We start from the raw sequence: 22,482 nt of genomic DNA on the forward strand, positions 1-22,482 counted from the left end.
GCATCGAAAACTGTTATTGTCTTTTGTGTAATTCATTTCCGCTTTCGAGCTCGTCATTATTAGCTTGTTAGTTCTCCTGTGAACTGACGATCTCAATCTTGACTCGTGTTAGCGACGACCTCACGTTTTTATCGTTAATAAAAGAACCAGCTTCACTCTTTCCCCTAAATTCTTATTTACTTAGTATTGTGCAATCCCTGATACAAACAAATTCCGTTACAGCTTGTATTCTCACAGGCCATGTCATGAATCATATGTACATTGCAAGTTTTCCTCTTTAAGTCAACACAAAAATAAAAAAGGAAAGATGTTCGCATTTACATTCACAAGTTCGGAATAAATCGAAAAAACCTGATTCAAAACTAGAGTGACATTTGTACAACCTACCCTCAAATTTATTCTATGTAACACACATTTTAGTTGTCAATGCTGATGCTGCTATCTGTATGTTGTACTGTTGTCATCAGAGATGAGGTTTCTTATTTGCATCAGATGTTCCTCATTCGAAATGTTCAATCTGAGACGGAGATTTGTAATCCACGTTTCTTGTTCCCAAGTTATAATTGGTCCAGATGCGTGCAACCTCTCGATACTGCATCGGTATGCATCCAACTCTAACCTATGAACATCAGCTGCCTCTGAGCCTTTCCTTGGAATGTCCAACTTCTTCATCTTCATGCTTCCGTAGCCACAAGACGATGACTCTGTGTCACTAGTGATACCAGTTTCTCTGGGACTGAATGAAACAGCACTGAGACCATCTGTATCCATGCTACAACTACCAACAGAAGAAGCAACACTCTCTCTATCTTCTTCTTCTTCCANAACTAGAGTGACATTTGTACAACCTACCCTCAAATTTATTCTATGTAACACACATTTTAGTTGTCAATGCTGATGCTGCTATCTGTATGTTGTACTGTTGTCATCAGAGATGAGGTTTCTTATTTGCATCAGATGTTCCTCATTCGAAATGTTCAATCTGAGACGGAGATTTGTAATCCACGTTTCTTGTTCCCAAGTTATAATTGGTCCAGATGCGTGCAACCTCTCGATACTGCATCGGTATGCATCCAACTCTAACCTATGAACATCAGCTGCCTCTGAGCCTTTCCTTGGAATGTCCAACTTCTTCATCTTCATGCTTCCGTAGCCACAAGACGATGACTCTGTGTCACTAGTGATACCAGTTTCTCTGGGACTGAATGAAACAGCACTGAGACCATCTGTATCCATGCTACAACTACCAACAGAAGAAGCAACACTCTCTCTATCTTCTTCTTCTTCCATCGTCCTCTTCTTCTTCTTCTTCTTCTTCTTCTTCTTCTTCTTCTTCTTCTCTCTATCTTGATTGTGTGGTTCAACCAAATAGTAGGTCCGTTTCTTTAGACCTTTAGACAAAATCACATCAGACTCATCAAGCTTGTCTTTGCTCTCAGATGATATGTAGTCACCTTTCGGATTCACCTTTCTCCTTGGTTCTCCAGTTGAAGTCTGTGCGCTTAATCTTGATGTACCCTTCAGCCAAATAATATATAATAAACAAAATGTCAGCTAAGAAACAGACTTTGGAAGATATAGTCAGAGTCTAAAAAAAAACAAGTACCTGTCCGATCATGATCCACTCGTTATCTTGCCAAGATTGTCTAACACGAATGTCGGATTTGGTTACCTTAAACTTCAGTGAGGAACCAAGCAATCTAATCAAGAAACAACCATTCTCCAAAACCTTGGAAACAATTGCCATCTTCCAGGAACAACTCTCGAAAACCTCAAGAATGTCACCAGGAGCCCAAGAATCTAGGACTTGTAAACGAGGAGGCTGAGGCCTCATACTCTTCCTCGGAACCCTCACCGTACCATCATCACTACTATCATACATGACAGTGTAGTAATGCCCATTTCCCGATATTATCTCTGCAGACCGCCAGGCACCAGATGGAACCGATGATTGCTCAAAATTTCAACTTTAGTTCCCTTTTTGAATCTCATCATTACTGTTACAAAAACACCATAATGTGAATATCTCTTTCACATTCTAACTGCTTATAAGATCAGAAATTTAACAATAACATACGGTTAAAGGTCTGGCCTTTAACAATCAATCTAGGCAAAAAAAAAAAACTCAAAGTTCTTCTTATCCTTGACTTGAAACCACAGAACAAAGATAAAACCAATCACAGATAAAAAAAATAGTTTCTTTTGATGATCCTGACAATAAGTTGGAGCAATAAGATCCATTAGACTTGTCATTCACATCCAGAAACTTCAACTTCAATCCATTGGCATAATAATAATAAAAACATATATCATCAGATGCTTTTGCTTCATACATAAAATCACTAGATTGCAGAAAAAGTCCTCAATTGAGACTCCATTTTGAAGGATCAATCTAATCTTCATTAGTTAGAAATTGATTAAGGGAAGATAATCACTACATTAAAGCGGACATGAAAGAGAATTAAAAAATTCAAAAATAAAAAAAAAGTTAGAAAATTGGAGTTGTGATTTTACCTTCGTTTTGTTTTGAGGTTAGTGGATGTTTTAGCAAGCAAAGAAAGCCATATGAATGAATGAATGATTCTTTTTCTTCTGCTGCCAGAAACAACAAACAAAAAGCTTCACTTCTTTGGCTTTTTTTTTTGTTTTTTTTTTCCTTTGATTTTTTCTGGGCAACCAAACATTTATTAGATCAAAAAGGGTTGTAAATAAAACAAAAAAAATTAAAACGTATTTGCAAATAAGTTAATAAAAAATAGGAAAAAGATAAATTTATATATTTCACATCAGCAAACCCAAAACTAATAAAATCAATTAATCGTTTAATTTTTTATTTTATTTTTTTTTGCAAATGGAGAAAGAGAAATAATAATAGTTCAACTTGGGAACCTCTGCAAATGCAAGAGTAGATCTGTTTATCCAAAACCCGCATGAGAAATGGCCTTTTGTTTCATTCTCTTTGATATAAAGATTTATATATTGAAATTTTTGGGTGAATTTAACCACAAAAACAAAAAGGATGGTTGACCAAAAAAAAAAAAAAAGATTGGTAAGTGACAATAATTTGATGTTTATAATTTTTTTTTTTTAAAAAGAACAAGATTGATGTTTACTTTTATAAAGTTCCAAACCAAAATTGAAAGTCATTAGAAGTCATTTGAACACTAGTCTCTCAACCTATATATGGTAATATATTTTAGTCAATAGACCACTATTAATTGGTTAATTGTTTCTAAATTTTTCGTTGATTTTTTTTTTTGTTCTTTCATCCTTTCTTTCTAGGGATAGGAGTGGTGTATAGCATTCAATTAATTCAGTAAATGATTTTGATAATAGACCTGATATGAGTTGACAAAAAAAATTTACATATTAAATGGGGAGAAAATACAAAGATGTCGTAAACTAGACAAGTATAAAATTTGATCACCTAGCTCGTCTGAAATTTATTTGGGTTTCAATATATTTGTCTTGCTATATTAAAGAGATTGACCACACATACTAAACTGAAACACCAAAAAAAGTTGTAAAGGACAATAAATGACTATTAAATAATTGTTGATTTATAACTTCATTCTATTGACTACATTTTTTCTTATAGGTTCGACATATCAAATACTTAACACACACACACACACAGACACTTATGTACTGCATTCTCGGATAATATAGAAATTGTATTATAATTCTCATTCTCATATACAGTTCATCAATAAAATAAGACTATAAGAGTATAGACGTTACGCTATTTGTTTGTTTCTTGGTGAACACGAGCAAAGTGCGTGTTCGGTGTTCGCTCGGGTGTGCCAAAAGTTTCGACATGATTACTCATAATAAAAAAAAAGAATAGGTTATGAAATAAAGGAAGAACAAAAAACGTAATGTTTGGGGATGGTCAGGTCAGGTCAGGTGGCTTTATAGATAGTTCCCAATTTAATTTTCTGCATAAGCAAAGAGAAAAGAAATAGAGATCGTAGGGTCCTCCATAATTTGGCTTCTATCTAACGAATAAAAATGTGTGTTTTTTTTTAACATTTATTTAGTCGTTGTCTTGCAGTATTTATTGTTATCTTCTTGATTTCACAACGGATCCTGGCATCACTTGTACACATTTTTTTTTTTTCAGAATATTTGGATGTGCCCATTCATTCATTTCCTAATGGTTTCATAAGATTTTGCAACTTTTGGAAATGTTTAACTGCTTCATACGTATGTATAGACGGTATAATCAAAAACATTATCCAAAATCTTGTCTACTCTGTAAAAATTTATTCGCAAAACAAACTCTTTTGCTTTGGTTTTTTGGTAACTTTTGGCTTTTCCGGTTAAGAATGAAGCATTGGAGGACTATACTACTGCGCTTTCCATGCATGGAACTTCACTCTTACATCCTTCACTTCTGATCCACTCTAACACCGAAGCACAGTCCTCTCTTGTTACGAATTGCCTTGCATTAACAGATTTCACAATCCATTCATTTACCTTGCGAACATTATTAACAAAGCAAAAGAAAGCCTAGTTGAGTGTTATGTGTGATTTTTTTTTGTACCTGTTTCTGGAGCGGTATAGCTTTAGTTCAGAAGCTTCTCGAGAATCTAATACGTCTTTGCTCATTCTGAGCGACTCGGGTATCTCCAACGTCTCTGTTTCATTCTCGTAAGCATCGTAAATGCATTGAAGTATCATATCCTGCGAGAACAACAAATTCTCACTATATGCTTGATTGACAATAAACAATTAGTTACATAAGAGCTTAAATAGAACGAAGAGATTCTCTTAAGTTTTTAAACATATACCAGAGGTTTGGAAGCATTTAGCCAGTGGTAGATAGGCTCACACCGGAACCATGTCATTTGCCTTTTTGCAAAGTTTCTGCGTATCAAACCAAATCAAGTCTACCCATTTTAGCATTCTCAATCACTATTTCGTCCAAAAGCTTATACACTAGATATTTCAAGTCTATGTAGAGGAACCACCTGGATGCTGTCTGAAATCTGTTCAAGAAAACATGAAAATCTCTAGGGGAACTTTCACCCCCGTATCGACTGCAATATAATAGATATTCCATTGCCTGAAAACAATCGTATTTCAATCGTTGATCCAAAATGGTATCAAAGTACTAAAGTGCAGCAAATAAATTGATATGATGAGCTCGTAAAGTTATAGCATTTTTCAACTACATAAGTTATATGCTAATATTAACGGCTATACCTAAACATATGTATAAAACCAAAAAGTAACTGTTATATGTAATGTCATGCAATTTCTAGAACCAAAATCCATATTCTTCACTGAACTGGACATGCTGCAAAATTAACAACTACAATCCGCTGCAGAGCCCTTGGCTAATAATAATGACTATGCACTAGATTAACACAAAAAAAATCCTTCTCTTCTCACTTCTCAATTCGTTATGCACAACCCATTACAGAAAAAAGAGTTTACCTGTCTGTACCCAATGGCACGAGTTGCAGGATTTGTGTTTGGAAGAAGACCAATATCAAGAAGCCATCTAGCTTCTGACAAAACTCCATTGGGTCCTGGAGTTGAGAGACAAAGCATCAAGGAAAGATGAACTCAGAAGTAATGTCAGGCAAACATATATAAAATTGCATACGGCAGAGCAAAGAACATGCAAATTGTCTTCTTTTTTGGGTTATAATTAGAAGAATCAGATAAGAAAAGACTTATTACTGTCAGTGTCAGGGTGCCATGGGGCTTGCAATTTTATGCATGCAAGTTATTACTAATTAAGTAGTTGCACTTATTATTTACCTGAAAGCATGTCTTCACATCTGAAATCAATAGATCTGTAGAGAGCAACCCGTGGGGATGACAGGAAAAAACAAAGGAAGTCATAATCCAAATCTGTCTCTATGTTTTGGATAGAGATATCAGCAGATAAACCGTCCTCAAGGAAGTCATCGGCATCAGGAAGATTTAACTTTTCTCGAAAAGAATCATATGGAATGCGAAAAGAAGACGGAGGTAATCCAGTTGACTGCCAGGAAAAAAAAACATTCAAAGCAAGATGAATAATGCATACAATCCAGAATGAAACAACATGATAGTTCATCAACCTATCAGGTAAGAAATCATTTACAGGAGCAGGACAAACCTTGAGTATCTCGAGGCTACGCCGTAGTCTGTACCAATCATTACGAGGCAGAGAACAGGCTTTTGGATCACCAGCATTGACAACCATTTCCACAGCTGCTTCCCAGTCATGTTCGGTTTCAAAATTAACTAGCATATCATGGACCGCAGCGGTGACTTCTTGAGAAGGTTTAGGCACATCCGGCTTCCCATAGATAAACCTAACATTAACAAGACCAAGAATGATGGTGAATTTTGCAGTACATTTTGATTGCTTTCAACATTATAAATAGAGCACTAAACAAGTATACAATCTACTACCATACCAGCGCAGGTACAATCCAGTGCCACCAGTAACTATGGGAACACGCCCTCTACTAAGAATATCTTTGGTAGCTTGCCTTGCATCATTACAAAACTGCCCCACAGAGTATTCTAATAAAGCATTAAAAAAAAAATGTAAAACGTTCCGGATTTTTCGTACACAAGTATTAGACATATTTACATTTGTAGCAATTGCAACATCAAAAGAGCTATAACAAACAAACCTTCAGAGGGGTGCAAAATGTCGATAAGATGATGAGGCACCTCCTGAATCATTTGTAAAACATACGAAGTGAAGCTCAGAGGTATACACTTTCATATGGATTCAAGGCACCAAAACATGAGATAAAAAATGAATAAATCTTACCAAACATTCAGAAGGATACCTTTCTATCTCTATCTGATGGCTTGGCTGATCCAATATCAAGGCCTCTGTACACCTGTGGTTTGGGGTTAAAACAAAAGCAAGACCCTTTTTTAATAACACCAAAACATAGATGCAAAGTTCTGTAAATTGATCAAAACTAAAAACAAGTTAAAAGACTTCAACTTTAGCATTTCCAGCCTCAAGGGTTCAAATTGCAAAGTGAGATAGGAGCAAGGAACGGACCTGAACGGAGTCAGCACTGATGATTTCGCCATTGAGACGTTTGGCGAGCTCCATGGCAAGTCTGCTTTTTCCGGCGCCGGTAGGTCCAGAAATCACAATCACCTTCTCCTTTTCGGACTTTCTCTTATTGGTCCCGTTCATAGGAACAGAGCAAGCCGTGGCTCCGCAGAAGCTCCTGCGCATTGCAAGGCTCGGCGGCTGCAGTCTCAAGTAACACGCACGGCTCAAAAACACGCCACTGCTAATCACCATTTAAACGGATGAAGAAGTTTTAAACACGACAGTACGGAAGCTAGAAGAGATTAGCTAAGTTTGATGGAAGGGATGACCCGCGCAAAAGCTCATCTCGAAGGGAAGAGAGACGAAGATACTGAGCGAGAGGGATTAGAGATTAGGAGAGAACTACGGTTCGGTTAGGTTTACATATTAACCGAACCCAAATTACGAACCGAATTTGAAACGGTTTAGTTAAACCGAAACGTTTTGAAAACATTGTTGTTTTAGTGTTAAAATCATTACAATACGTTACCCCCATAAATTTGGAACAATCACGTACGTAAGTCTCATTCTAGAAATAACTTCAAGAGTTCTAGAAGATGCATCACAAATTCACAATGTCATTGAATCAGTCACAAATTCATAAAGCCGTGAAAGTTTCACAAAAACAAATAAATAATCCAATTAAAGGTAAAAACAGTAATTAAAACTTATATATAGATAGATATCAAGTGACGATTACAAATGAACAGAGTTCATAACTTTTGATAAGTAAATTATATGGTTGCACTTGAAAAAACCCAAAGAACGAAAGCACATAGAAAAAGAACAAGAGGGATTATGTGAATAGCTCTCTCTCCATTAGTGTTGTGAAGAGATAGTTCCTTCTTGGGGACGTCGTAGACCACGAGACCCTCAGGGCTTGCAAAATCCGGCGAGAGGTTAATCAGAAACTCTTCTGATGGCCGAGAACTTATCTGTAACCTCTGCATCGTGTGGGTGGGTGTGGCGCCTTAATTTTGACTTGTAGCTATATGGTCTTTGACAACTTTGCAGTCTTATATGTTATACGGTTTTTATATTCATCACAATCTCAACATTTATATACTTATAAGAATTCAAAAGTCAAAGCGTAGAGTATGCTCTGAGACATTTAATGTTGCATGCAAACTCCTGAAGTTATGGCTTAAGTTATGATGGATAATATTATCTCATGAGCTTTGCTTTCGAAAAATTAAAGTTGTTAAAGTAACTTTTGATGGTAAGACTAAGATTCGGTTAGTCTCCCAAGAAGAGTTGAAAATTGTAAAATGAAAAAAATCAAAATTCCTTGCATGTATATACACTTTTGGATAGATTGAGTATCAAATTAAGTGTAGAAATACGGAAAATTAGTAGATGATATTGGTTTGAATCATACATTTGAAATGTAAACCTTATTTTATAAACTCATATTCATATAAACCAAAACTTTCCTTTCTAACTGAAAACATATAAAAAGCATTGACAAATATGGCATTAGCCATTAGGTGCTCTAGTTTAATCTCTTTGCAACATAATTAGGTTTAACTAGTAGTATAGGTGCATTATAAATCGAGACATCGAGCGTTGACAAAAAAGCATTAGGGATATATGTTTGATTGCAACGAACTTGAAGGTGCACATGTGAATCTTTTCCTCAAAAGTCAAAATGCGCGTTCATATGACATTGGACTTGTTAATTCTTTTATATATCAAACCCGTTGTAACAAGTGCATAAACTAATATATATAGTCTGGAATATATGTTATACCAAACATTTTATTATTATTATTATTATTAATCAAGAAATCCCAAGACTTACGGTGACCAAACCAACGTTACTTCTCTTAATAACTTAATATCAAAGTTATCGATATATATCAACATTATACTTAGGAGTAGGATTACTTGGAAAAAGCAGTACATGTGGAGTAACTTATTTTGAACAATCGTGCTCTACTCCATCTGGATCTAGCTATTCTTTTCATATGATAAAAACTTTTATGTGGCTAATTTAAACTTGAAGAAGTCAAATGTTTAGGATAGAGTCGGCCAACCAATGGTAAGGGCTATCGTAACTGCCTGATCATATCCGTTGACCAATCAATGAAGGAAGCAGCCAAAAGGTTTTCCAACTAACCACAACAAAAGCGGACGTTGTTGACCAATACAAAACCTAGCCACAATCAGACAAATTAAACACAGTAAATGGTTACTTACGATGTTTTACATAATTATGGTTAATAATATACACACTCTTTTTAACTCGAAATTGTGTTACTCATCAGTTCCATAAAAAAATTCTTATTGATATCAAAAAAAAAAAAAGGGGTCATTATTAATCCGTTCAACCCGACCTGCGTGCACACAACCCAACGTGGCAATTTTCCCCAAAAGATTCGATCTTTTGTTTTTTCAACATCCACCCGATCGGTTGAATAAGACGACAACTTGTCACAGACACAACTTGCCGATGCTAATTAAATGAATAGCTCCTTTTCAGATAATTTATGACAAACCTGACCTATAAAACATTGTACATGAACTATCATTAATTAACTGTAAGTTATGACTGTTTTACTAGATTTGAGTCATTTGACCATATGAATTCATCCAAAATAACTTCAAATTTCAGTTTATAAATTAGATGTTATTCAAAATACGAAAATACTATATCGATATCAATATTCAAAAACGATGACTTTTAATATTATTCAAAATTTATAATTCAACGAAATTGTTTATAAAATATACAAAATCCATGTGTTTTTTTGGGCCTAGTTTGAAATATTCCGTGATCCTTGTTCTGGCCACGAGAGTGTTCATCTGAATTCTCAAAGAAATAAAAAATGAAGTCATAGAAGCTCTAAAGCCACTCTAATGGAAGACAAGAAAGCAAACATAATCGCTGCTATATCAATCTTAGCCCTTGTCGTGGTGATAATCGCCGCGCGAGTTTCTCTAAAACTCTCCAAAACATTCTATCTCATCGCCGGCGTCGACATTTCGTTGATCCTCGCCGTGTTCTGTTTCCTCATCATCCGAAACCGTTACAACAGAGAAAGGAACCTCTTGGTATCAAGATTCGTCTCCGAAGGCAGAGAGCTCCGAACCGAGTACAGTTTCTTGAGAAAAGTCGCCGGGGTCCCGACCAAGTTCAAACTCGAAGATCTTGAAGAAGCAACCGATGGATTCAGATCTTTGATCGGAAAAGGCGGTTCCGGCTCAGTCTTTAAAGGGGTTTTGAAAGACGGAAGTCAAGTTGCGGTTAAAAGAATCGAAGGAGAAGAGAAAGGAGAAAGAGAGTTCAGATCCGAAGTAGCTGCCATAGCTTCTGTGCAGCACAAGAACCTTGTTCGTCTCTATGGCTACTCCTCTGCGGTTAGCGCGAACCGTCCGAGGTTTCTTGTCTACGAGTACATCGTAAACTCGTCTCTTGACATTTGGATTTTCCCGGAGAAAGGAAACAGAAGAAGATCAGGAGGAGGTTGCTTGTCTTGGAACCAAAGGTATCAAGTTGCAATAGATGTAGCTAAAGCTCTTGCTTATCTTCACCATGATTGTAGATCAAAGATCTTGCATCTTGACGTTAAACCCGAAAACATTCTTCTTGATGGGAGTTACCGAGCGGTTGTAACAGATTTCGGACTCTCTAAGCTGATTGCTAGAGATGAGAGCAAAGTTCTAACCGACATCCGCGGGACTCGAGGGTATCTAGCACCCGAGTGGCTTCTTGAACACGGTATCTCGGAGAAGTCAGATGTTTATAGCTACGGAATCGTGTTGTTGGAGATGATTGGAGGACGGAGGAGTATTTCAAGGGTGGAAGTGAAGGAAACGGGGAAGAAGAAGTTGGAGTATTTCCCAAGGATTGTGAACCAAAAGATGAGAGAAAGAAAAGTAATGGAGATTGTAGATCAACGGCTGGTAGAAACCAATGAGTTAGACGAAGAGGAAGTGATGAAACTGGTGTGTGTGGCTATGTGGTGTATACAAGAGAAGTCTAGGAATAGGCCTGATATGGTTATGGTGATTGAGATGCTTGAAGGGAGAGTTATGGTTAACGAGCCGCCGGATTCAGATGTTGTTGTGGTAGATCTTTTGGCGGCTGATGATGATGATGATGGTAGTAGTGGTGGTGTTCGACGGGTGATAAATGTTCCGAGGTTGCAAATTCAGAGGGAGAGGAACTTTCGTTTGCCTTCCATTTGCTCTAGTATCATATCTCCCATCTCTCCACGCTAGTGTTATCATTTTTGGTTTGTTTCAAACTAATTTACCTATAGAAGGGGCTTGATGTAATAAGCACAATATATAACCAAGATTGATCAAAGTTGTATATGGTTTCAAGTTTCAACTGTTTTGGGGGTTCTTACATTTGAATCAAACTCATTGCTAATTTGATTTAAGTGCCTTAAACCGAAATTGGGTTGATCAAAAGTAAACCGAACCCCTCTTCTGTTTATTGAGGCAAAGACTGACCAAAACAAAAAGTTTGGGGGGAAAAGTGAAAATAATCAATAATTATAGACACTATAAGGCAAACATAAAAGTGTAATCCACATTAGAGTTTATGGATTGCTGCTAAAAAGCTCTGTTTCCGTCTCTCCTACTTCTCCGTCGATTAACCCTTGCCGAGGTATACTGCATCAGAGGTATTCTATGCTCCGTAATGTATCATTCATTCTGGTTTTCGATTTGCAAATGTTATCTGGGGTTTCCTTGAATCCTTGGTATTTTTTTTTTGTCGATCGATCGAGCACTTTTGTGCCTTTTCCTGCACAATGCTTTTAGATTTTGATGATTTATTATATTCTAGAGTTTTCGGATTTCTTCGTCTGTGAAATTTTTGAGGTTATCCGTCTGATGAATAGAATAGTTGGAATTGGGAACTAGGGATGTTGTCTTTTACTTCTTTAGGTTTTAAGGTTTGAAGTTTGAACAATGTGGTGTGAATGAGATTGATGTATTCGTTTTCCTTGCAGGGTCTTTTTTTTTCACTAAGTGTTTGTTCACGGCATTGCTTGTCCTCCAGTATGAGTATCTCCGGTGCTGCAGTTGGTTCAGGTTAGTCTATTCTTTCTTCTTTTTTTTCTTCTACATATTGTTTTTTGTTTTTGAGCGAGTTTCAATGGAAAAATATGAAAGAAACCCCTTAATTGCAACATCATCTCAGGAAGAAATATTAGAAAAGCAGTTGAGTTTGGGAAAACTCATGTTGTTAAGCCCAAAGGGAAACATCAAGCAACTATTGTCTGGCTACATGGGCTTGGGGACGTTGGCTCAAGGTAATTATTTTCTGTCCCAAGTTGGTTTTCATTTTGGTTCACAGTCTGGATCCGGGGATATTTGGAATGGTGGAAACTGTAAATAGGCTACCAGTTATGAATGTAACTTATTTTAGTGTTCAAATTTTGACACTGTTCACCGTCTTGATTGATACAAACTTAACTTGATACACGGCTAGTTTAAAAAAATTGTTAGTCATAATCTTAAGTCTTTTTCTTTTCTTCTGACTGCAGCTGGTCCCAGATGTTTGAGACCCTTCCCCTTCCAAATGTGAGTTATATAAGCTTTAAGTGATCTCCAGCTGTTGCCTTGATTGTTTTAAACGTGTTCAGTTAATTTATCTTTATGAATACTAACCCATCTATATATGTATTTGTTATGTAAGATCAAATGGTTATGCCCGACTGCTCCTTCTCAGCCAGTAAGTTTGTTTGGTGGTATGCCCGCCACAGCTTGTAAGTATATTTGCTACCATAACATTCGTCTTTCATTCTGTTTAGTAGAATCTAGTCCTAATGGAAATAGACAGGTAGGTTAAAGAGTATACGATTAAATTTAATCATGTTCTTGCAAAAGAATGTGCCATGGGAATCATATGGTTCAGATACCTGACGAGATATAGAGAGAAAAGATCAAACAACAATTTTGGTTTTGGAATTCCTAACTTATGAACAGAGATTAAGTAGCCAACCAAGTGATTCAGGATAAGCTCGCAATTATAGATCAAACTCTTTACGCGTCTGTAGTTTTGTATGAAGCTCATCATTATTTCGGCTCCACATAACTAGACCAGAGACGCATTATTTTGTTCTTTCTAAATATTGGGAATCTCTATACAAAAATTATCATCTGCTATGCTACATAAGCGACAAGTTTTTACAGGATCTTACATTTTCCATCAACAATATAGTTTACTATTAACCAAAAAAGAAACTTTACTTCCCTCCTTGGAGGCTATACATATTTGGTATAACAGATAGAGCATTCTTTACCTTTCTTTATAGACACTATCATCAGACTTGTGCTCGAATGTCAATGACTATGAATAGTGAAATATTTTGTGTGACAAATGATTTGATGAGTTGCTACTGTAATTTATGTAGGGTTTGATGTTGTGGGCATCAGTGAAAATGGACCTGATGACATGGAAGGATTGGATGTGGCTGCTGCACATGTTGCAAATCTGTTGGTGAATGAGCCTGCTGACAGTAAGTTTTCCTTCCAAACTTGCCTTTTCGTCCCCCCCCCCCTCCAATATCTGAAAATAGTAAGAAGAATGAGTAAAGATAATTGCATCTTAGAGTTATATCCTATTCGATTTATTTCTTTGTTGATATTGAATAAGTTAAAATTCTTTTGGTTGGATTTTAGATCGTGGTTTTGGTTTCAGAACCCTCTACTTGTAATGTGTGCCTAGTTTACTCCCAAGCTGTGGCTGTAAACCCAAGATTTTGAGATTCCATTTCTAAAACTATGTTATCTTTCATTGCTTGAAGTTAAATTAGGTGTTGGTGGGTTCAGCATGGGTGCGGCGACATCTCTATATTCTGCAACATGTTTTGCTCTTGGCAAATATGGAAATGGCAATCCATACCCTATCAATTTAAGCGCAGTCATAGGCTTAAGCGGCTGGCTTCCATGTGCAAAGTATGTTTTCCTCTTCTCCTAATATTCTCCTAGTCTAATCGGGATATTGAAGTCACTTTTGTACGTTTATTATTCCCACAGGACATTGGCTGGCAAACTAGAAGAGGGGCAGATCAAGGACCGAGCTGCGTCGTTGCCCATTGTAGTTTGTCATGGAAAAAGTAAGTTAGCAAATTTTTATAATACCATTCCAAAAAATTGAAATGTTTAACTTGTCAGCATTTTCAATATGCCAAACCAATTGGACATATTGTTAGTTTTGAACCGCGCTGCAAATGCAATTCATTCGCTACGAGAAGTATTATCATGAGCCTTAAGTTACTTCTGGTTAATCAAATATTCCATAACTCAAGTTAAAAAAAAAAAAAAAAAAAAGGGTTACGTTTTTAAGATTTCCTTATCTCGTGTTGTTGATTCATCTACTCTAATTTGGTTTCCAGGTGATGATGTGGTACCATTCAAGTTTGGAGAGAAATCTTCACAGGCCTTACTCTCAAATGGGTTTAAGAAGGTGACCTTTAAACCTTACAGTGCACTTGGTCACTACACAATCCCACAGGAGATGGATGAGTTGTGCGCGTGGTTGACATCCACCCTCGGCCTCGAAGGTTAAGGCTTTTGGACCAACCATTTGGGCTCTCTCATGAAAAAACCCTTTTTAACTCTTGATCGTTTGATTGGATTTGAATGAAAATGTTTCTGAATTTCGCAATGTTTCATTAAAATATTTGTCCAAGACAAATTCTTCTATTAGTAAATCTTCTCGCTTGGTTAATCAATGCAATTGGAGGGTTTATCAGATAAACTTTGATTTAATTAATGAAATTGATTAATTTTAAAAATTGAAGAGTAGGCGCCGACAGTTGCGCATCACGTGACCAATTGCAAAGTTTACACGTGTGTGGACAACACTGCTCTGAATCATCGATGCTCACTTCTCACTCCGTGTGGGGGAGCCCCTAGCATCATCAATTCCCATCATCAAGTGCGAAACTCAATGGGGAGAAGCAAACAGAGATGCTCGCTCTCTTTCCTCTTCTTCTACATATCCAGCTCTCTCTTCCCTCTCCAGATCCGTAACTCTAAACTTAGCCAGAAGAACAACACTCTCTGCTCTCACAATGTCGATGAACCTTAGAACCCACGCGTTCGCAGGCAATCCCTTAAAGTCCAAAACTCCGAAATCAACCGATCCTTTCTCACCCACCTCCGCTTTCGAATCCCTCAAAACCCTAATCCCAGTAATCCCTAATCAACCCACTGTTTCCCCTGATTTTAAAGTACTTCCCTTTAGCAAGGGTCGTCCACTGGTGTTCTCCAGCGGTGGAGACGCTACTACCACTCCTATATGGCATCTGGGCTGGATCAGCTTGGCTGATTGTAAAGTTTTGTTGGCGAGTTGTGGGGCTGATCTGAGGGAGGACTCGCTTGTGTATTTAGGACCCAAGGTGGAAGAAGATTTGGTGTATTGGGCTGTTGATTTGGATGAAGACGGTGTTGTTTCTGAATTAGGGGGTAGGAAGCTCTGTTTCGTCGAGCTTCGAACCCTAATGGTTGCTGCTGATTGGGCTGATCAACGCGCTATGGATGAATTGGTTATTGCCGGCCATGTATGTGAGCTTTTGATCATGCTTGAACTTGTTGTTGTTGGTTACGGTTGCTTTAACAAGTATCATTATTGCTAAGTTTGCTGCATTTTAGAAACTTAGGGGTAGTTTCTTGCTTTTCGTCCACAAGATTGATCTCAACCTATGTTACCATCGTATTGGTGCTGATGCCTGTTAACTATATCATGATAGGCCAGGGCATTGCTTGAATGGCACAATGTATCACGATTTTGTGGATCTTGTGGAGGTGCAACTGTTCCAAGGGAAGCAGGGAGGAGAAAACAATGCTCAAATGAGACATGCAAGAAGCGGGTTTATCCCCGTGTTGACCCGGTATATTGGTGCTTCCTTCATTTGTAGATTTCCCTTAAGAGTATGGCATTGTGGAACCTCTGCCTGATTGGTGCTCTGTCTATTACAGGTGGTTATAATGTTAGTCATTGATCGAGAAAATGATCGTGCGCTTTTAAGCAGGCAATCCAGATTTGTACCGAGAATGTGGAGTTGTATAGCTGGATTTATTGAGGTATGAAGCTTTCACTACTAAGCCACCTCAATTCATTTTTGAACAAGTATAGTATTCTTACTGTCCTACGCTGCTTCTGCTAGCCAGGGGAAAGCTTAGAAGAGGCTGTGAGGCGAGAAACATGGGAAGAGACTGGCATTGAAGTAGGAGAAGTTGTCTATCATAGCTCTCAGCCCTGGCCTGGTAACTGAATAGTTAAGAAATAAGTATAGTTGTTAGTTTAGGGTTTGTCTGTCTTGCATTCATATGTTCTATCTATGTTTATTAGCTTATGGCTTCCAACGTTTATCTTAGCTAATGTAGAATGCATGCATCCGTGAGTGTGATAGGTCATTTACGGCATACATTTCATAGAATAGTGCTGATGGACAAGTTAATTGTAAAGCAGATAAAAAAGGAGGGTTTCTTTATGAGTTGCATCTCGTAGCATAGTAGTTCTTTAACTATCGATTTGAAACTTAGATCACATTTTTTCTACAAGAAGGGACTGAGTAACCTATATATATTTGTTACAGCCTTATTCGTAGTATGTCTACCAAAATATTTCTCATGCTTTTCCCATGTGTAGACAATAGACCTTGGATGCATCTTCAATTGTTGCTACTGTTGTAACTCTAGGTAGTTAGGAACCTTGATCTTAGTGCCATAACGGCTTTATTATTTTTTTTTGGAATGCAAGTTTAACATAAGCGAGAATATGGTGGTCTTAAATTGCAGTGGGACCAAGTAGCATGCCATGCCAATTGATGGTCGGGTTCTTTGCTTACGCCAAGACGGTCGACATAAATGTAGACAAAGAAGAGTTGGAAGGTATATATATATACTTCCGAGTCTTTGGAGTGCCAGATTTTTGTTAAAATCCATCACATTCTTAACATGTTTTCTTGTGATTGTTTTTGTTGCGCAGATGCTCAATGGCACAGTAGAGAAGATGTGAAGAAAGCACTGGATGTTGCAGAATACAGAAAGGCGCAAAGAACAGCGGCTGCAAAGATAGAGCAGATGTGCAAAGGTGTAGAGAGAAGCCAGAGTCTATCAACAGATTTCAATCTCGAAAGCGGTGAGCTCGCTCCTATGTTTATCCCGGGGCCATTTGCAATCGCGCACCACCTGATCTCAGCATGGGTAGATCAGGCTCCTGGCAATGTTCAATCCAAACAACAAGCCGGTGTCTCTCTCTCAAGTTTGTAGTTAGAAAGATGACTTTGATGCTTAGAAACCAAACGTTTGCTATGGTGATGCTTATTTTGATTTGATGAGTCCTTGTTGTATGGGACTTGCTCCAAGTTATTTCTTGCAACAACAATTTACATATCAAAGAATTTTACCTCAATAATAAATATAAAGTTGTTTTCTAAATTAGGTTCCTAATTTTGTTGTTGTCAAAAATAATTGTGTAAATTTTCAAACAAATGGATATAATGTTTTCAAAAATTGAAATGATTAAATGTAACTATACCATTTTTTAAATTAAAATTTACGATAAGAAAAAACAAAAACAAATGAGGATTCCACCGTTGGTAAATACACATCTCCGTAGAGTAGCATAAGCGTTCACTCTCTTCCTTCTCCCAGATTCTAAAACCCTCTCTTCCTCCACGTCCAAACCATTTTCCAAGATCTAACAACACTATGGCAACCACCTTCTTCCGGCGAATAGCTAGGTCAGCTCCAATCGCATTCCCCGTCGCACTTGGATCCCAAAGCAAAGCTGGTTCTGGCGCTTTCCGATTCTCTGCCGGTGCGATCGCGGCACTCTCCGGCGGATTCTCTTACTATTACCTAGCATCCGGCAACAATCTGGTGAACTTTTCTTTTGTTTTCTCTCTAGTGCTCCTTATATCTATCGTCTCTGATCATATCGAATTCTATTTTTTTTTCTTTTTTTCGCCGAGCTGGTTTGATTACTTCCTCTTGCATTTTGTTCAGTGTATGTTTTGTTGTATTTCACATTCAATCAGACGAGTTTAGACGAACTATACGAAACATATAGATCTTTTATAATAGCGTATTAGGCTTTTCTTCTCAGTTGATATGGCTTGTGTTTATAATCGTTTTTGGTTTATGATCTCAGGTTTATCTGGATCAAGCTAAGGAAGAGACTGGGCCAAAAACAGGTGCGCTGTTTGGATATATTTATAGCGTGTATTTCTCACTCTTTACTCGAAACTTATTGTATTCTGCTGTGTTGTTTCAGCTCTAAACCCTGATAAATGGCTCGAGTTCAAGCTTCAAGACACTGCTAGAGTTAGCCACAACACCCAGTTGTTCAGGTATTCGCTTGACTCACTAATTCTTCCATCACAAAAAGGCATATTAGCTTTGAATTTGTGACACTTTTCAAGTTTTTTCATAATCTGGTAATGTGGTGATCACTAAAAGTATTACTTTGGGACTTACATTTTATATTGTAACTGGGATGACAGAAGTGCTCTTTTTTGTTAACCACCGGCCTTTTATGTACATAATATGAAGAATAGGCAAGGAAAATATATACTGTCATAATAGCGAATAGTTACTGAACAAGGGGACTTTTATATGGTTGTGGGATGGTATGAATTAGCTGTCCGGTGAATGCTTGTTTGTTTCTCGTCCTTCTTGTGTAATTTCCAATACATGCTAAGTAGTTTGTATCCCTTTACTGCACAGAGGGTATGCATTATGAACCATCTGCATGATTGAGTGTCATTTGGTATAATTTCAAGTGATTTAGTTTGTTAACCCTCTAAGCATATATATATCCATATCTCAGTAATGGGAATTGCTGCTATTAATATGGCTGGAATCTGCAGTTTAGGCGTCCAAAGTTGTTTCTTACTATCTCTAAGAGTCTTTTAATCTCGTATTGCATTACTCATGTATTTAAGTCCATTTCTTAAAATGATAAGCTTTGGTTTTCTTGTTTTGGCTTTGCTTTAAAATCTAGGTTCTCATTTGAGCCCTCAGCTGAATTGGGTCTCCATGTTGCTTCTTGTCTCCTGACAAGGTATGCTGTGGCCACACTTGTCCCTCTTTACAGTAAAACTGTTTTATTTTGCACGACTTGTGAAAATTTCTCAATTAAAGTTGCAAGGCTTATCTTTCCGTTTTCTTTATACAGGGCTCCTTTAGGCTATAATGCTGAAGGGAAAACAAAATATGTCATTAGACCGTAAGTTCAGCTAAATTTCTTTTACCAGCTTTGCATTGTTTTTTTATGTCCGGACAACCATTGCTCTGCTAGCCTATCTGTTGCATATTTTCACTTTTGTTGAATGGCTTTCAAGGAGACCATTTTTTTCACACCGCATCTTCATTTAATTAGTCGTTTTTACCTTTTGTTTTGATGATATTCTAATGATATCTGTCATTAAGAAAATAAACCAAAAGCTTGGAAATTATGCAGACATATATGTTTGTGGTATCTGCCTTTAAAATTTCCACCTTTTGGATTAGTCAGAATACAAATTATCATGCAAATAAATCTTCCAGATTATTATTTGTCTAGCTTTCAACTATAAGATTTATAACACTTTGTCCTTACTTATCTTCTATTTGTGAATTGATCTCAGTTACACTCCTATCTCTGACCCAGAGGCTAAGGGCTATTTTGATTTACTGATTAAGGTATGAATATCCTGTTAATATACTTGTGCATAACTCTACTTTTGCTACTATTTTCTAGAACAGAAGTAGATGTAATTTATGATTGCACGCATTTCCTGAGTTTTATTTGTTGATGTAGTTCACTGTTTTTTTTGCAGGTATATCCAGACGGAAAAATGAGTCAACATTTTGCCAGCTTAAAACCCGGGGATGTGTTGGAAGTAAAAGGGTATAGTTTGATATAGCCTTCTTTAATTACGGTTGGTTATAGTTATTTATTTTATATGTCGTATGTAACTATATCTTTTCTTGTAGACCCGTTGAAAAATTCAAATATTCGCCGAATATGAAGAAACATATTGGCATGGTATACTCTTATTCCCTTGTTACAACCAACTTTACTGAAGGTTTCTTGCATACAATTTGTTTTGTTTATATGGAAGTAAAACTTTGAAGATATGGACTGCATTATTAGGTTTTTTCTTATCTCAGTGGATAGAATTATTCGCCTGCTCTCATTTGTTGATATGCAAGTCCTTAGAAATTCAACTGTTGCATGAAGTTCCTGTTTAGTAGCATGATTCACTGACTTGTGATCAGTTTTTGTAATAAAAGATAAATTCTAACCTGTGATTTTGTGTTGGAAAAAAACTTGAAGATTGCTGGTGGAAGTGGGATTACTCCAATGCTCCAGGTGATTGATGCCATTGTGAAGAATCCCGAGGACAACACGCAGGTGACCATTCTATTATTATCTTTAGTTTTTATTTTCCCCCATAAAGAATCTTTTACACCCAATATTGAATTATGTGATCTGTGCATACGAATATTTAACTACTTCCTATACAAGTGCTGGTTTGTTTACCAAGCTCTTGAAAGTGTTATCCTCTACAATTCAGTTCAAAATCAGCTGAGGTTTTTCATTAAAAGAAAAGTGTGTTAACATGGAGCTTAACAATTTCTTTGTGTGCACAGATATCATTGCTTTATGCCAATGTTTCTCCAGATGATATACTTCTGAAGCAGAAGCTTGATGTACTTCAGGCTAACCACCCAAATTTGAAGGTAGAGTTCTCTTGGATTTATCATTTGATTAGTTTGCTAGCTAGTTACTATTAGCATACACACGTTTCTAAAAAATATTCTGATGTTAAAAATCGACAGATATTCTACACTGTTGACAATCCTACTAAAAACTGGAAAGGAGGAGTAGGTTACGTTTCAAAGGATATGGCTCTAAAAGGCTTACCTCTTCCTGCAGACGACACTCTTATCCTTGTAAGTTACCTTATTATCTTCAGAACTTAATTTTCCTGAGAAAATGACAATGAGGATGTCAAAACATGTAGCATTATAGATTTGGATCTAGTGACAAATAAGTTATGGTTTAGAATCAAAATATACATTGTTATTAAATTCATAATTTGGGGTGGGCTTCACCCTTATTCAGGTATGTGGTCCTCCTGGGATGATGGAGCATATATCTGGAGGCAAAGCTCCAGACTGGTCACAAGGAGAGGTTTGTACCAATTCATCAACATCTTTTTTTCTTGGCCATCTTGCTTAAATGTTAGTTAAACCTTTGCGCTGAGAGTGCATTGGTTTACATGCAATTAGCAACACAGAAACGATGTTGAGCTTAAAGAGGCTTTCGGACCTTTAGGGAATGTGTGTCAATGAATTATGAGATGGCTCTTGAAAAAGCATAGTCTTTGCTATTAGGACACGTTTGATAATTTGATAGCAGAAAAAGTTGAAACAAGTCATGGAATCTGTATATATTAGTTCCAGAAAATCAATCAATCAAATCAGCAAAATGCAGAGCAGTTCATGTCTAATGTCTTGTTGGTTTGTTTTTACCGCAGGTCAAAGGGGTACTCAAGGAACTCGGATACACAGAGCAAATGGTTTTCAAATTCTGAGAGGACGAGAGAATCAGAATCCCATAGTTTCTGACATTTCATGTAATAAAGTGTCCCCAAAGCAAACATTAATTTGATGCAGAGTGAACATTTGAGAATTGTCCATTTAAATTTCATGTCTGTGTTTTGACTTAGCTCTTGCGCTTGGAGGAAGATCCAAACGCAAGCAGTATAATTTCTCAACTTGGCTTAGAACTTTCTTGTTCAAATCAATGTCCTCTACTCAATGTCTGCGTCTTATTAAAAAAGAAACAACTTTTAATTACTGTATTTACTCGCTAACTAGGATGGGACCCGTGCGGGGAATATTCATTAATACGTAATTTGATTTGTAGTAGAAATTGGAATACATAAAATATTGTAGAAGATTTTATTTGTAAAAACAGTCTCATAACATATGTTTTTTGACCGACCAACCTGTAAAACATTTTTTCGTATAAAAATATACATTTATAATAATGCGCATTTACAATGTATATTTGACTAACCAATCCGTAAAAAACTGCATTTGTAAAAAATACACAATTACAATGTATATTTTTATGGAACAACCCACTAAAATATTGTATTCATAAAAATATGAATTTGCAAAAAATACACAATCACAATATATTTTGACGGACCAACCCGTAAAGAATCGCATTCATAAAAATATCAATTCTAACCATCCAACTTTATGATTGTGAGTTTTGCAAACCAATCTGTACACTTTTATAAAAATCCTATATCCTAAATCCTATATGTATATATTTGCTAGATTTGATTATTTTTTTAAAAATATGTTGTTGAGAAGTAATATTTTAGGATATTATAGATACTGTAAATCCTTATAACATAGGATTATAATACAGCAGAAATTTA

At 36.7% G+C, this 22,482-nt stretch overlaps 6 protein-coding genes and 1 pseudogene across 7 annotated transcripts; 4 read left to right on the forward strand and 3 right to left on the reverse strand.

The window, feature by feature from the left end:
- Nucleotides 840-1,993, reverse strand: LOC104706344 (annotated as a pseudogene).
- LOC104706345 (tRNA dimethylallyltransferase 9) lies at nt 4,187-7,401 on the reverse strand. Its single transcript, XM_010422532.2, has 11 exons — nt 7,028-7,401; nt 6,804-6,857; nt 6,642-6,684; nt 6,420-6,528; nt 6,116-6,314; nt 5,773-5,998; nt 5,443-5,537; nt 4,974-5,068; nt 4,794-4,869; nt 4,547-4,686; nt 4,187-4,444 (listed from the first exon to the last, which is right to left on the reverse strand). Exons 1-11 carry the CDS (start codon nt 7,277-7,279, stop codon nt 4,345-4,347), a joined length of 1,389 nt encoding a protein of 462 aa, XP_010420834.1. The 5' UTR covers nt 7,280-7,401; the 3' UTR covers nt 4,187-4,344.
- LOC104706346 lies at nt 7,725-8,153 on the reverse strand. The gene has a single exon (XM_010422534.1). The coding sequence runs from the start codon at nt 8,014-8,016 to the stop codon at nt 7,801-7,803; it is 216 nt and encodes a 71-aa protein (XP_010420836.1). The 5' UTR covers nt 8,017-8,153; the 3' UTR covers nt 7,725-7,800.
- Nucleotides 9,764-11,454, forward strand: LOC104706347 (probable receptor-like protein kinase At5g20050). Its single transcript, XM_010422535.2, has one exon. It carries the CDS (start codon nt 9,926-9,928, stop codon nt 11,288-11,290), a length of 1,365 nt encoding a protein of 454 aa, XP_010420837.1. The 5' UTR covers nt 9,764-9,925; the 3' UTR covers nt 11,291-11,454.
- On the forward strand, nt 11,599-14,760 carry LOC104706348 (acyl-protein thioesterase 2). 2 transcript variants are annotated; one of them, XM_010422536.2, is made up of 9 exons: nt 11,599-11,700; nt 12,031-12,112; nt 12,222-12,333; nt 12,568-12,604; nt 12,720-12,789; nt 13,438-13,542; nt 13,831-13,981; nt 14,063-14,142; nt 14,422-14,760. In XM_010422536.2, the coding sequence occupies exons 2-9, from the start codon at nt 12,082-12,084 to the stop codon at nt 14,592-14,594; spliced, it is 759 nt and encodes a 252-aa protein (XP_010420838.1). In that variant the 5' UTR covers nt 11,599-11,700; nt 12,031-12,081; the 3' UTR covers nt 14,595-14,760. The 2 variants fall into 2 exon arrangements, with proteins under 2 accessions (XP_010420838.1, XP_010420840.1); XM_010422538.2 differs by having other exon boundaries at nt 11,606-11,684.
- On the forward strand, nt 14,999-17,400 carry LOC104706349 (nudix hydrolase 19, chloroplastic-like). The gene is given in 7 exon segments (XM_010422539.2): nt 14,999-15,011; nt 15,014-15,591; nt 15,781-15,921; nt 16,010-16,114; nt 16,198-16,297; nt 16,832-16,924; nt 17,022-17,400. Coding segments are annotated over 7 exon segments (1,314 nt in total). The 3' UTR covers nt 17,306-17,400.
- LOC104706350 (NADH-cytochrome b5 reductase-like protein) lies at nt 17,665-21,848 on the forward strand. Its single transcript, XM_010422540.2, has 13 exons — nt 17,665-17,917; nt 18,189-18,231; nt 18,312-18,387; nt 19,041-19,100; nt 19,215-19,265; nt 19,666-19,720; nt 19,858-19,928; nt 20,015-20,066; nt 20,358-20,435; nt 20,675-20,764; nt 20,864-20,977; nt 21,150-21,218; nt 21,565-21,848. Exons 1-13 carry the CDS (start codon nt 17,747-17,749, stop codon nt 21,619-21,621), a joined length of 987 nt encoding a protein of 328 aa, XP_010420842.1. The 5' UTR covers nt 17,665-17,746; the 3' UTR covers nt 21,622-21,848.

Source organism: Camelina sativa, chromosome 8, assembly GCF_000633955.1.
Source record: "Camelina sativa cultivar DH55 chromosome 8, Cs, whole genome shotgun sequence".
NCBI classification, from domain to species: domain Eukaryota; kingdom Viridiplantae; phylum Streptophyta; class Magnoliopsida; order Brassicales; family Brassicaceae; genus Camelina; species Camelina sativa.

What these genes read in the sequence shown, in the direction of transcription:
- LOC104706345 (XM_010422532.2), bottom strand. Translation starts at nt 7,279, where the DNA reads ATGGTGATTAGCAGTGGCGTGTTTTTGAGCCGTGCGTGTTACTTGAGA. An exon ending in TCAGTGCTGACTCCGTTCAG is followed by an intron (nt 6,858 to 7,027) that starts GTCCGTTCCTTG and finishes CCCAAACCACAG; the next exon opens with GTGTACAGAGGCCTTGATAT. An exon ending in ACTGGATTGTACCTGCGCTG is followed by an intron (nt 6,315 to 6,419) that starts GTATGGTAGTAG and finishes TGTTAATGTTAG; the next exon opens with GTTTATCTATGGGAAGCCGG.
- LOC104706346 (XM_010422534.1), bottom strand. Translation starts at nt 8,016, where the DNA reads ATGCAGAGGTTACAGATAAGTTCTCGGCCATCAGAAGAGTTTCTGATT.
- LOC104706347 (XM_010422535.2), top strand. Translation starts at nt 9,926, where the DNA reads ATGGAAGACAAGAAAGCAAACATAATCGCTGCTATATCAATCTTAGCC.
- LOC104706348 (XM_010422536.2), top strand. Translation starts at nt 12,082, where the DNA reads ATGAGTATCTCCGGTGCTGCAGTTGGTTCAG. An exon ending in CTTGGGGACGTTGGCTCAAG is followed by an intron (nt 12,334 to 12,567) that starts GTAATTATTTTC and finishes TTCTGACTGCAG; the next exon opens with CTGGTCCCAGATGTTTGAGA. An exon ending in GGTGAATGAGCCTGCTGACA is followed by an intron (nt 13,543 to 13,830) that starts GTAAGTTTTCCT and finishes CATTGCTTGAAG; the next exon opens with TTAAATTAGGTGTTGGTGGG.
- LOC104706350 (XM_010422540.2), top strand. Translation starts at nt 17,747, where the DNA reads ATGGCAACCACCTTCTTCCGGCGAATAGCTAGGTCAGCTCCAATCGCA. An exon ending in CACAACACCCAGTTGTTCAG is followed by an intron (nt 18,388 to 19,040) that starts GTATTCGCTTGA and finishes TTTAAAATCTAG; the next exon opens with GTTCTCATTTGAGCCCTCAG. An exon ending in CAGACTGGTCACAAGGAGAG is followed by an intron (nt 21,219 to 21,564) that starts GTTTGTACCAAT and finishes TTTTTACCGCAG; the next exon opens with GTCAAAGGGGTACTCAAGGA.